At 37.0% G+C, this 14,237-nt stretch overlaps 1 protein-coding gene across 2 annotated transcripts in view; it reads left to right on the forward strand.

Annotated features, from left to right (window-relative positions):
- LOC115244919 overlaps window positions 1-14,237 on the forward strand; it is a 239,805-nt gene that overhangs the window by 178,270 nt on the left and 47,298 nt on the right. For both annotated transcript variants that reach the window (XM_029822936.1, XM_029822943.1), the window contains exons 6-7: window positions 2,720-2,971; window positions 10,137-10,454. In XM_029822936.1, coding sequence (XP_029678796.1) covers window positions 2,720-2,971; window positions 10,137-10,454 — 570 coding nt within the window. The remainder of the gene's footprint in view (window positions 1-2,719; window positions 2,972-10,136; window positions 10,455-14,237) is intronic.

Here is a 14,237-nt window from a genome sequence, read left to right on the forward strand (position 1 = left end):
GCCGAGTGAGTCATAGCGCCTGAAATTATTTCTTGGACGTAGAATTTAACGATCTTCCGCATCCGTTGCGAGTAATGACGAACGCGATGTTAGAAAACCCCGTTACTCGTTATGTTAGAAAACGGTTTCTCTAATTCCGCTCCGCGATTTATCAGTCTCGTTTATTGTATAAAGGAGATCGGAAACGTCACTCAGCCTTCTATAGATATTCGTTTTCCATCTGCCTCGTTAATGCCTCGTTCGCCTGGAGCGGAGGGACTTCACCTGCGTGAAGTTAGCACCCCATTTTTGAAATTTTAAAATTCTAAAGGTTGTTCCAGGTTGTTCTACACTTGTTCTAAATTGTTCCAAAACATCAAATTTATATTATAAAAATTTTCGCGGAAAATTAAAAAATACAATTTTTTGACCTGGCACCCCATTTTTCAAAAATCGAACTTTTCAAGGTTGTTCCATGTTGTTCTAGTTGTTCTAAACATTGTTCCAAAGTATTAGTTTGATCGGTTAAAAACTTTAAAAGATATTGAAAAAACAAGAATTTAAGAAAAAAACATTTTTGGCCATTTTCTCATAAACAAAACAACTTACATAATTGTCGGTTTAGAACATATTTATAACCGCGTAGAACAACTCAGAACAAAATTTTCAAGACCAGAACAACAACATAAAGCCTACTTTACTCTTCATCGAAAAATTTTATTTTTCGATTTTCTTGGGTAAAAACCTAATTCCAGGCTTCTCGCCTTAAAACTATCGTATTCTCGACTAGAACAACCGGGAACAAAATTTTTAAAACCAGAACAACAATATAAGGCCCACTTTACTCTTCACCGAAAAATTTTATTTTTCGATTTTCTTGGGTAAAAACCTAATTCCAGGCTTCTCGCCTTAAAACTATCGTATTCTCGACTAGAACAACCGGGAACAAAACTTTTAAAACCAGAACAACAATATAAGGCCCACTTTACTCTTCACCGAAAAATTTTATTTTTCGATTTTCTTGGGTAAAAACCTAATTCCAGGCTTCTCGCCTTAAAACTATCGTATTCTCGACTAGAACAACCGGGAACAAAATTTTTAAAACCAGAACAACAATATAAGGCCCACTTTACTCTTCACCGAAAAATAAAAAAAAAAAAAATATTATACGAGTATTTCTTCATTTTTTCATATATTGTGTATATTTTAACATACAGATAAAATTTAATTATAAACAATTTAAATACTTTTGTATTACTCATAAAATTCTTATATATCAGCATTCTTTCGAAAAATTATTATTGGATATGTGTTTTTTTCTATTGTATTTTTATTAGTTAAATAAATTATTTTATATTTTTTTTAAGTATTTTTTTAAAATTAGATACGAATGTTTCTGATATAAAAAAACTGCGATTGACGTATATCTGAATTTTCCTATCACATCGTTTATAAATTTTAAATAATTGTCAAGAAACTCGTGTCAAGAAACAATCTACAGGCGCTGAAAGTATTCGCATTAGAAGAGAAGCTTTAAGCGCTCCGAGAAGGAGCTCGGGCGCCGCCAATAAAGAGGTAGACTAAAGACAAAAGTCTTTTGCTCGATTTTTCGCTGGCCGCGGGTAACACCTGCGTGCAGAAAAGTTAAGTCTCTTTGCGAAGTGAAGTCTTTTGCGGGGGTCCCCGCCACTTTTCCGCGGCGCGCGGGGAAAGAAATCGAGGGAAATATCCTCGGTTAAACTTCCACCGCGAGTATGAACTTGCTACTCAGGAAGATTCGTCATCGTCCAACTCGACCTTCTTTCTCTCTCCCGCCAATGGCTGCCGAGACTACTTCAATCCCCTTCTCCCCTCCCCCGTCCCCGTGTCGCCGACGATATAAGAACTTTTCGTTACCCGGCAAAATTTTTATTAACGTCGTGATTCCTCTGGGAGTGAGTCTCGTAAAAAGAGATGTAACTGCGATTATCGTTGGCTCGTTCGAAAAATGATACGCGTCGTAGCGAAAGATTTGCTGCCGCGGAACTTTTCCGAGAGCGAAGTGAACCAAGTAATAGGACGGCTTGTGGAGGCTTTCATTCACTTTACGTTGTACGAGTGATACGTTATCATCAGCGATACGAAATCCGATAACGGCGATATTGCGTTCGAGAAAATTGAAGTTTCCGCGATGTTACAAGACCTCTAATCACGATATCTTTTGAACAAATCTTGTAACAATACAAATTTCATAGATTTGCCGAATACGATTGATATAAATCAATAAGAATAAATGTTTTAAGCACATATTAATTTAGATGCGTAAATTTCTTTCTTGTCAAATAAAATCATTCTCTTTTCTATTCATAAAACTATAAAAAAAATGCTAAAAGTAAAATAAATTTTACATTGAATGTTCTTATGAATGAGTTTGTATCTCGAAATGAGAAATTATGATTTATCTATTGTGTTTATACTTAACGTATTTAAAATAAATTTATTAAACATATTTAATGCATTTCTCGTTTATAATACGTAAATTACCTCCCATTTTTTTCTATCATTTAATATATTTCTCTCATATCGTTTTTGCTACGCTTTTAATATGCGATACCATGTTTCCGAATAATGGATATGTTTCTGTCGGAAAATCTGGACCGTGAATTCATAAAGCGACGAATAAAATCTATGTATATTATTAACATAAAATGTATCTATTATAAAACACTACAATTTAATTTCAATTAATTTCTTCTTACAGCTTATTGCCACAGTAGAAATTCTCTGGCATCCCTCTGCTCGTATATTACGGGCGATGCGTTGCTATACTCTATGTTTCGCGAGGAGGCATCTCCCGTAGCGTGCCCTTTTCGCGGACCCATGACCTTCTCGTACAACCGGGGCCACGGTACGTGTTCGAATCCGCCGAGCAACGTCGACACCTGTACAGATGACAGCAGACTTCTCTTCAAGTACCAGGCCTGCCCCGATGTATCCGCTTCGGAGAGTGCAGGTAAGATATTGTTTGTTTATCGAAAGCTTTATCTGTCTTCTATAAGAGAACTAACTCTGTCTATGTATTAGAGGACTGCCGGAAGAAGCTAACGTTGCAAAAATAAAGGTCCGCGATCTTTGAATCATAACATTGAGAAAAAAATGTTTAATTAAAAACATGCTTCTTGAGAAATCACGGTGCACTTTTTTTATTGATAATTTTATAGCTTACAGAAAAAGTAAATAAATGTATAGTAGTTGTGTAAACTTACACAAAAATTACAAGGTACTGTTGAGTCTCAGAAAGTCTATGACGAAAAAAGAACAAGTACAGGACGTCTATGCTTTTTTCACTCTCTCCCCTCTTTCTCTTTCTATCATCATGCACTCTCTTTTTATCTAGCTACATTCTTTGACAAATCTAGCGCACATTTTGCTTTAACAAAAATATTACCAATAGTTTTTCCATTATATATTCAATAAAAATAAAAGTCTAAAGTATTAAAAATTAAAAGTCCCTGTATCTTTTTATGAATGAATTTCACATTTATATACTATTAAACATATGTGAGAGTATGTTTTTATATAAAATTTTATTTATTGTATAACATATTTGTTTTACAAGAATGTTACTTTGAAACATTCGATGTATTACGAATTATGTAAATACGATGCGTGTAATCATATTATTACCCAAATTATGTTAATACTTTCCTTTTATAATCTATATGCTCTTTGATACAACGCGATATAATATTTTACATAATTTATAATAACGTAATGAGTGTTGCACAACGAAATTTTAGCCGCGTTTTGTGTCGAATATTCTGTATTTTCATATTATTATAGCATTCTCATTTTCTGTTACATAAATTTAAATAAAATACCAGCTCGTAGGACACCCGACAGCAGTCGAGTAAAATCTTAGTTTAAAAGCCTAATCGATGATTAATTGGCACAGTTTAGTGTGAGTAGTGGAGCTTATTAGCGTGATTGGTCTCGTGCGAGTAGTCACTTCGGCCACCCCGATAGATCGCTGATCGCTCCATCAGTTTGCATATCTTGCGCGCTTCAATTAAACACTTGTTACTCGATGGATTCGCATTTAATAGCGTGACGCAGTGAGATTAAATTTGTAGTCAATATCGGGTTTGTATATCTACTTTTGGCTGACATGTGTTCGATTTAATATATTACAGTATATAATCGATGCTGCCGAGATATATAGTCCACTTCGAATCTATCATAGCGTTGTCAATTATAACAAGTTATATTGTAAAATGTATGGACGATATCTAAATATTCATCAATCCTATCGATCCTGCTATTAGAATGGCTATCACTGCCACAAATAGGGAATAACAAAATAGAATATTCATTTTACGAATATCTAATTAATGATTACATCAAAGAAAAGTAGCAACGTACTTTTGTGCTCGCGTTATATTTGGATATTTAAATTACTCTGAATTAAAATATTTATTCGTAAAGTCGTCCATGGTGCTTTTTGCAAAATAATTTGCATTTGTACACATGCTGCAGCTATACGTTTCAAAGAAAATCCAACATGTTAAAAAACTTGCATACATGTGTATTATTTCGTGTGATTACATCGTGATTACAGCTACAGTTTCATGTTTTATCACGAAAAAGATTCTGGATTTTTCTCTTTAAAATATAAAATTATTAATGGACCTCTTATGCGATTGCTTCTCGGAAGAAACAGAATTTCAAATCAATGAGTTCTCCGAAAAAAGAAAAAAAAAATTGAAACTTTGATGTTGCAATTTTTTTACAGCCATTGCTTTTCCTGTAATTTTGCAATACCTGCATATATATTTTTGATAATACGACGGATTATAAGAATCTATACACATCGTATAAATACAGCGAACGATGTGAATGAAAGAACCAGACTAGCGTGTGCGCGGCTTTATATACCAGCATTTTCTTCTATTTTTCTCGTCGTGTTTGATCGGATTTACTTTCGATGCGCTTTGGTCCCGCGTTTCCAAACACTCATCAAAATGGAAACGATTTCGGGCGAAATCTAACCGGCGAATCGTAGCCTTTAACGAGCACTTTGCGGAGAAAAAAAAAAGCAGTTGCGAATCGGTCAGGCGGCAGATTTTTCAGAATTAAATCGGCGCACAGATATTGCGATCCTTTCATCCTGAATCCTACCATTTACGCGAGAAAGGGGACGTCATCAACGCCTTCCATATATTTTCCCTACTTCGACAACCTGTTGAGAAACCGATTTACTGGTACAGCATGATGTATCGTTATCGGCAAACGCAGCGTAGAATAGATGAAATCCGTGTTTAAAAATTTTTGTAATTCAATGTAATGGTTTAAGCATAGAGAATCGATTTTATATCGTCCGATTAATGTTTTCTGAAAATTTCGTGACATTTTAATATTTCGTAATTTTTAACCAACGCTCGAACACTTTGTTCACTATCGAATCAGTTTGATTTAAAAAAAGTAAATAAATATAAAGAGAAACGCACGTGTAATTATTAAAAGCTTGTAATTTTCGCATATTGCGCAAATAACACTGTTGTCGAAAGTAATTTTATTCTGTCGTTCAAAAACAATTTCGAAGTTCAAGTATTAATCGCAATTATAATGAAAAGAATTGAGAATTATAAATAATATATGTTATTTCTTATAATTAATTTATCGATTTTTCTTTCAATATTGTGGCTCACTTGCATAAGAGCCGTGTTTGCATCCAAAAAAGCGAAAAATCGCAGTTTTCGCCGGACGCTTTGATGGTGACGAGCGATGCGGAGAAAAACGAGGGCGAGGGTGCATAGAGGGAAAGCACCTGGAGTAAAGTCCAGAGGAATCAGGCTTTTTTTTTCAAGCGGCACCTCTCTCTCAAATTACTCGGAGATCAAAAAACCGACTCCACACGGCGGTCGAAGGAGGAGATAAAAAGGCGCCGCTCGCGTTCGCGGTGACGGTAAAAGAGCGAGCCGTAAGAAAGAGAGTCGCCCCCGAGAAAAAGAGGGAGGCAGACTTTTGCGCGCTCCCGCGAGATATGTGATTTAGATACGCGCTTTCAGAATCATGCTCCGACTACCTCTATTCCGGGGTCTCTAGATCTCAGAGAGAGGAAGATGTAAAGGACGGGAAAGAAGGGAAGAAAGAGAGAAAGAGGCCGAAGTGGCGAAGCGAACTTACGGGCGGTTTCTGGACGATAATATCTCTCGCTCTTTGCGCGTTCTTTCCGGCCACGCCTCGAGAGTTCGGTACCGAACCGATAATTGTCGGTCTCGTCGCCGTGTGGAAGCCGGGGATCTCTGGAAAGCGGCGACAGCCCGGAGAGAATCCCGGTATCGTTTTTCACGCGGAAATCTTCCGGAAAGCTCCCGCTCTCGCCGACGAGTAGTCGATCGCTCGCCCGCCGCGCCGTCAGGTCTCTTTCCTCGCTTCTTCTTCTCCTCTACGTTCATCCGTCTTCCTCCGACCGACCTTTTCCGTCCGTCGCTGAATGTCTGGGGGAGGTGAAGGGGTCTCTCCCAATGGCGCTTTAAGGAGCGCTCTGGGAAGCGTCTTTACGACGCCAGGCCGGCGGACGCTGCGCTCGAAACATTTTTGCGGCGAATAAACGCCCGCCGTCCGACGATATCTTTGGAACCTACATGCTCCGGATCTATCGGATGTCTTTCAACCGCCCGATCCTTTGACGAATTTTATAGGTCAGCGTTTTCTTAACGGGAATTTGTATATCGAGATAGTTGCCCGTATGTGTCACGTACAAAGTAAAAATTCTCCGGATCTAGAAGAAAAGCGTTTTTATATCGAAATCAATTTTTCTACCTCATAGAGGAAGCTTTGTTTTCGTGACATTTTTTTTTTCGAGTTTTTTATGCCAATGTTTAGAATATTCCAAAACATCGAAAAATCATATTTTTTAGATATGTCTGTATGTATGTATGTATGTATGTACGGAATGTATTGTACAACTTCTAACTTCCGCAATTTTTGAGATATCGGGTTAAATTTTTTTACATGGATAGAGTATTATTAAAGGATGGTTGGTATTGAATTTTGTGAGGATCGGTGAAAGGGTTTGTTTTCTATAAAATTTTGAATTTTTTGTGAAATATCTGTACACGCTCTAACTTTCGGAAATTTTGAGATATCGAGTTAATTTTTTTACATGAATAAAGTATTATTAAAAGATGGTATTGAATTTGGTGAGGATCGGTGAAAAGGTTCGTTTTTTATAAAATTTTGAATTTTTTGAGAAATGTATGTACACGCTCTAACTTTCGTAAATTTTGAGATATCGGGTTCATTGCCTGTCTTCTTTTCTCAAGTTTCCTCTGAGGAAGCCAAAATTGAGAAACTCGCTTGCTTTAAGGAAGCTAAGCTTTGTGAGTGAAATAAAATGATGAGGAAGCAAGTTTCTAATTAAATTTACACAATTTTCATCTTGTTCTTTTTGTTTTTTTATTGCATATTATACTGCATAACATGGCATGACTTTGCGGAGAACATTTTTAAAAATTTACGAAAGAGATGCGTTATAATTCGTATCGAAGGAAAAGGATAGATATCATTGTTTGAAAATTTAATTTTTTTTTAACGTAATTGTTTCTTTCTTTGAGTCTCTTTTCGAGAAGAAACAACTACTCTTTCTCTTTGCAGTTTTAACATTCCCGATAGATTCCCTTGTATCGAGAATATGCAGAGAACAGATACATAAAGATACAATCTTATTTGAATTTTGTCAAAGTCACGTTCTCTTTGCTGTACGTATTTCGATATGTATGTATACTCTTTCTTATTACAGTGAACACAGTATATAATCAAGCTAAAATATCAAAGCCAACAATTGTAAGCATGAGCAAAATTCAATCGACATAAATTTAATCTTTTTCTTGTTTTTAATTTCTCTCATACATTCTTCTTTTATCTTTTCAAGTGTAAATTTGTTTCAAAGATTTAAAACCTTTGCTATCCTTTTTTTTATCAGTTTCTGTCGTTTTCGACGTTCTTGTCAAAGAACAATTGTAACAAGTTTTAAATTATATGAAAACGATTTAAGGAAATAGTTAAATAAATAAACAGATAAATAGATAAATTATTAAAGTGTGCTTAAAGAGTTTATTAAATAAATAAATTAAATTAAATTTAGATAGAGCTGTAACATGATTTAATATTTAAGAAAAGTGCTTTTCATAATGTAATGAATTTATTATTACGTTAAAATTATTAAAAATAAGAGCCTGCTATATTTATCTATAGTGATTATATTCAACTTTCGTGGGAATGCGATGTATCCGATGTATCTCTTTCGTTCACTCTCCTATCGATTATCATGAACTCGTAGATGTGTTTCCATTAAAATTGCACGCTGCGAATAAAAATCCAACAGCGAAATGGAAATGGATATCGAAGTACGGCCTGCGGGCAATGGTCAGTAATCGCGGTTGCGTTTTTCGTGCGAAAATCACATGGCGATCGTCCGTCTGCGATCGCTGCAGAACGTTCGCTACCGCCCGCACGTTTTGTCTTTTTGTTCGCCGCTTTTTCTCGTACGTTTGCATTGGCCCGTTTCTTCAATAGCGCTTCCAGGAGTGCTATCGAAATCCTCTCTACGAGGCGGTGCTTTTGCAAATGGTTGATAATAGCCGAAAGAGTTGCTGCCAAATCGAGCATTAAGCCTTTAGCCGCGAGGTATTGTATTATATCAACACTATCAAGTTACCAGCATTATCACAACAACCAATGTTATCTTGCGGTTCGAAAGTACAGGGCCAGCAAATCAGTGATTATGTGACATTTTTCTCATTTGGAAAAATTTGCGCAAAATTATATTAACTTTAATATTATCGATATAGGTGGTGGAATTTATTAATTTATTTTTCCGAATGAAGCGAATAAAAGCGATAAAAGCAATTACAATGCGAATCCAACGACGATATCACTCGATTTTCCATCGATAACCATAGATGTTAAAAAGTTCTCATAGGATTTAAAAAACTAAAATATACATTTTGAAGAGACCCCTCGAGAATCGCTTTCTCAAACAATACGACTGTTAAGTGAACATCATTATGAGCTTTTCCATCAATTCTTTGTCTAGCGGATGGTTTTACCGTGCGGAGAATCGTTCTCGCAGAATAAAACTTTGAGATGTACATCAGGCTAAAGCTACGGCCGCGCTGAAAGCGAGTCTAGCGTGTAAAACGCCTGAAACTTCGAAAGCACGTTTAGCGCTCCGAGCGTCAAACTCAAATTCATTTAATTTTGTTGCTCCAGACAGTTTAAACATAGGAGCACGCGCACAGTGTCAGGCCGCAACCGTGCTTCACCATTATCTTGTAACACGCTTCGAAACGCTAAATGCGCTTTCGAAGTTTCAAATGCTTTACACGCTAGACTCGCGCTTTCTGCACTCGCGCAAGCTTTAAGAGCACACGATGTACAGATTTAAACGCTCTTAATGCCAGTTGAGTGCCATTGACAGTCTGTTAGTTTTGCATGCAAAGACTTTGTCAATATCGCGCTGCACTTTCACAGAGAATTTAAGAAAGATTAGAAAGTTCTTCTCAACAATTATTTCAATCTTAATTACTTGTATAATTAAACGAAAAAAAAAATTTATTCAAAATTATCTAGCAATTTATAGATGAGAAGTAGCTTACAGAACTTCGGGGCATCATGTAGTGACCGGCAATGCATAAATTTTACATAATACATATTATATAATTTTTTATATATAATTTCTATTAAAAAAATTAATTATTTTGGATATTATTTATATTTATAAACAAAAATAAAAAAATTATTTGAATTTCTGGCATTAAATTTTCTTTATTCTACAAATATTATTGAATAAATTTTAAAATAATATATGTATATATTTCATTAAATTTCCTTATATATGGTTTAATATTTATAAAATATATAATTTCTTTCCCTCCAAAAATAATATCATATTTCAAAAAATTTAATCTTATTATATACGATGTATTAATTGGTGAAGTGTAGATTGCACACGATATGTACTAAACGTACATTGCCGGTCAAGAATGCGTTTGAAATCCATCTTGTCGCTTAGGCGATTTCTTTACGAGCGGTTTTGCGAAGCTGACGCTCATTCGAAGCTATTGTTAGCCTCACTAATTTCAAGATGGACATATTTGTTTCGCTTGTTTCAGTGGAAGAGCTGGAATGCTTGGCCACCTGGAAGGAGGGTAGCAGCCGTTACTTGGTCGGCCGCCTGCATCACGGCCACGCGTCCAGCAACGAGGATCGATACCGATGCTTCGTGTACGAGAAGGCCGGCCAGACGGTGCAGGGTAACTTGAACAGGGCCGCCATGGGCATGGGTGCCATGGATCATGAGGTCGCTCTGCCGGGCGGACCGGTGCCCGAGGGCTCCGCCGAGGTATACCGGGTGGCACAGAGCGGCGACGCCACGTGCAACGGTCTATTCAGTCCCATGGAGGGCTCCCGGACGATGACGTTGAGGAAAGGTGAGTCCGATAATGTGTCTGTGTATCTATGTGTTTTAACTTCGTGACGATGAAGTTTTTATTCACATTTTTTTACAGCGTGATTGTTGAGTTATTTGTGTAGCATCCACATTGTCAAACTGACGATATTTTAATTTTTAATACTAGAACAACTATATATATTGGATTATTTTTTGCCTAATTTAGACATATTAACCCGATTGTTGTTTTCACGTTTATACATGACCCGATCAAATCGAGAAATGTTTGAGTTTGATATACAAAATAAATGTCCAGTCGTCGTTTATTTAAATAGTTTGTTACAAATTAATTTGGAATTATCGTTTTCCGATGTAGGTTATTTTTTAACTTAATTTGTTATTCTAGCTTGGACGCCTCGTTCAAGATAAATGTAATTTAGCACACGTCAATGAGATACGTCGGAAAAAGAAGTTATATATAATTAAGAATGTTAAAGCGTTTTATACAAGTTTTATCAAAAGACACGGTAGTGTCTTCTGAATTACGTCGATGTTAAATCAGGCATAAATCGATAACAAATGATGAATATGTAAAGAATCATTATATATTAAATGCCAATATTGGTTGTTGCTGCATAATTAATAATAATAATGGCTGCGTGTTTGAAGATTTTGCGTGGCGCAAGGTAGATATTTTTAGCAGGTGGAAAAGTTATGGCAGTTAAAAAATGTTTAATTATCATGAGATATCGCGTGATAATAAATCGTATCAGCGGATCGTGTCTCCCATCTCTAGTTGTACGATTCATCATCGTTAAAATTTTTTTCATTTGTACCGCTCTCGTGGATTTTAATTATTACAGTGTAAATACGTGCTTGACGAGGATTCCCATCGGGCCACGGACGTTTCAATTTATCGTTATTTTCTAGCTGGCCGGATTTTTGAAATTTTTTATGATTCGTACGAGTAGACGCGCAGCTTGTCCGCTGACGACGATGTTACATTTCTGATGCTGTTTGTATAACGCCGTATTCGCGTGCTACTCGTGGAAAACATCTTAAGTGGAATGTCGGCAAAACACACATATAGCCGCACTTAATTATTAAATTATAGCTGTGACAAAATGCGAGCTAAAATGCTACGAGTGTCATGTGCGGTAGCAGTATGTATATACTTTAAAAAAATTGCTAATCAACGTACGGATTTTTTTATTCCATGAATAAGAAGAGCGTGTTTGCACGACGTCTGGCAAAGAGTGAAAGGAGGGAGGAAACGTGAGGAACGGAAAGGGCGTCCTACCTTCTTTCCCTTTTGCACCGCGTGCACATTTCCGTCTTACTCGCTTTTCATCTCGTGGCTCGCAATCCCATTTCGCTCTCCGTTAATGGATTCATATATAATTACCGGGGCTTCACGCTCGCGCATTACGCTTGATAAATATCATCGCGAAAGGAAAGATATGAAATTCTCCGGGCAATGAAAGCGGGCTTTAATCGGAGTGCGCTACGGAGCCACGTCAATCGTAAGTAACCCACCTCTCCGCCTCCAACGTTTCGGCCGCGTGCGTTTTTCCGCATTTCCCCGATTTTCAGAACGCGGACTTTTCAGCTTGCACTGGAGGATAAATAACGTTGGATTAAACAACATCTCGTAATACTCGCGCTATCCCGTCGGCGTTCCGAAATCTCTTTTTAATCCGAAATGTATACACGGATATTTCGTAGCCGTAAACATCTCCCGTTTTCTTAATTTCATTGTTCGAATCCGGAAAAAAATCACGATAGGTATTCGGTATAATGAATGATTGTGACCTTTTCGCGATATTTGCCGAAATTATTCGAACGAGAAATAAAAGAGTTCAGTGATAAAAAGGATTCGTTACTATTGTCGCTTATATCGGATGGGTAATCATTAAAATAACATGATATAAAGCTTTCTGTTTTTTTCCGACTTCAAACATCCGAAAAGTTTTATATCACGTCACGTATGAAAAATAATTTATTACTTGATCAATAGTTTATTACCTAAATATTCGGGAACAAAATTAAAAAATAGAATAATAGGATATCCGGGACGATAAAATACGAAATAGCGATGATAAATTGCAAAATGAACCTTTTTATTACTCTCTTCGGACTTATATGTGTATCGGGAACAAATTGTTCTTAGTGAGACAAAACTATACTTTTCGCAAGCACGCATTAATCGAACGAATCTTAACGCGCGCGCCGGCTTCGCTCTCTGCGAATAAAAAGCGAATATTTACACGACTTTTCCGTGCTCGCGTATTCTCTTTCTTACATCTTAACCCCCTCTCCCTCCTCTCCTCCCCCCCCCTCCTGGAGCTTGACGTGCTCTGTCTCTTACTGCCGTACCGTCTCTCGAGTTTGCAAACCCGTATCTTGCTCTGCACAGTTTCACGACAAACTTCGTTAACGGATTTCACTCCGGTGGATTTTCACGATCTTCTCCTCCGGCGCATTCGTCCTCCCCCTCTTTGCAGCGCGCTCATCGCGCGCCTCTCCAATTGCCACTTCCTTCGGCAAATCGTTTTAAGTCGAGTGGGAGTCACCGACACGCGCATAAAACTCGCTGAGGAAAAGAAGAGAGAAGGAGCGAAGGGTGAGGGTGAGGGTGAGGAGGAAGGGGAAGGGAGGGTCTTAAGAACCGGAGACACAGAGACAAGTCTTGGAGGATGCTTGTTGTAAGCCTCGCCGTCGTTAATATTACAATCCGCGTTCTAGGAAAAAGCGCCAAGTAAAGGTGGAAGGGCGAAGAGATGCGAAAAAATATATTAACATCAAATCTTCGTTGGACCTTAGCTAGTTTTCCTTTTGTCCCATTTTGCCCAGTTCGCGTAGGTAGGTATATCATGCCCTCATCTTCCAGTACTCGCGCGAGCCCCTATTAACCGCAGCCTTGCAGTTGAGATCCGAAGTTTGTTCAATTAGCTCGGCATCTACCTCACCAGAGTAAATATCTGGGGAAAACTGCGAGACTGCATAGCGAGATACTCGCATGGAGCGCTTAGTTGGTGTGCGTTGCCAAACAGTTGGGCGAACGGAAGGACAAATTACACCAATTACTCGACCGTAAAATTTCGAGAACAACATTATTTCGAATTGTTATGGAGAGGAAATAATTCTATCGATTTTTCAAATCTTCCTCGGTAATCGGAGTTTTACAACAAGTTAAAAAGAATCGAAAATATATGTTGACTCTCTCATTTTTATTAACATTTAACAATTAGCGAAATATAATAATCGTTAAGACATAAGATATAAGATATAAGATAAATTAGACGATTAAGCAAGTATTAAAAGAATAATATGATTTTATAGTAACTGTAGATTAATTATACGAGATGAAAATATTGAAAGAAAAACAAGAAGAAAAGAAAAACAATGACGGCCAAATATCCGTGATACTTTTTTTAACTTTTAACGAAATAGATTGGAATATAAATTTTGAAAAAATCCTATACAAATAAAGAAATCGTTAAAAGAGAAATGAGCATAGAGATCGCTGAGATGTAAATGTTAACAGAGTAAAAAATTTCGAAAAGGTCAGGGGAGCAGATCGAAAGACACGTGTTATCCATTCGGTTTTACGATTATGCAATTTATATCCGCGCACTGTTCTATCCCGGATTATCAACGCAGCTGAATTGCTTTAACCCAATTTTGTTACACCTGCAAAAGAATATTGCAGGATAATACAAACGTCGAACGTTTGTCAAACGCGATTGCCAGTAACGGATATAAATGTAATATTCGTGCACATGTCGGAATCGACATAATTCCCCGCACGTGCATACGCATA

Source organism: Formica exsecta, unplaced genomic scaffold (genome assembly GCF_003651465.1).
Source record: "Formica exsecta isolate Colony F162 unplaced genomic scaffold, ASM365146v1 scaffold122, whole genome shotgun sequence".
Taxonomy (NCBI): Eukaryota; Metazoa; Arthropoda; class Insecta; order Hymenoptera; family Formicidae; genus Formica; species Formica exsecta.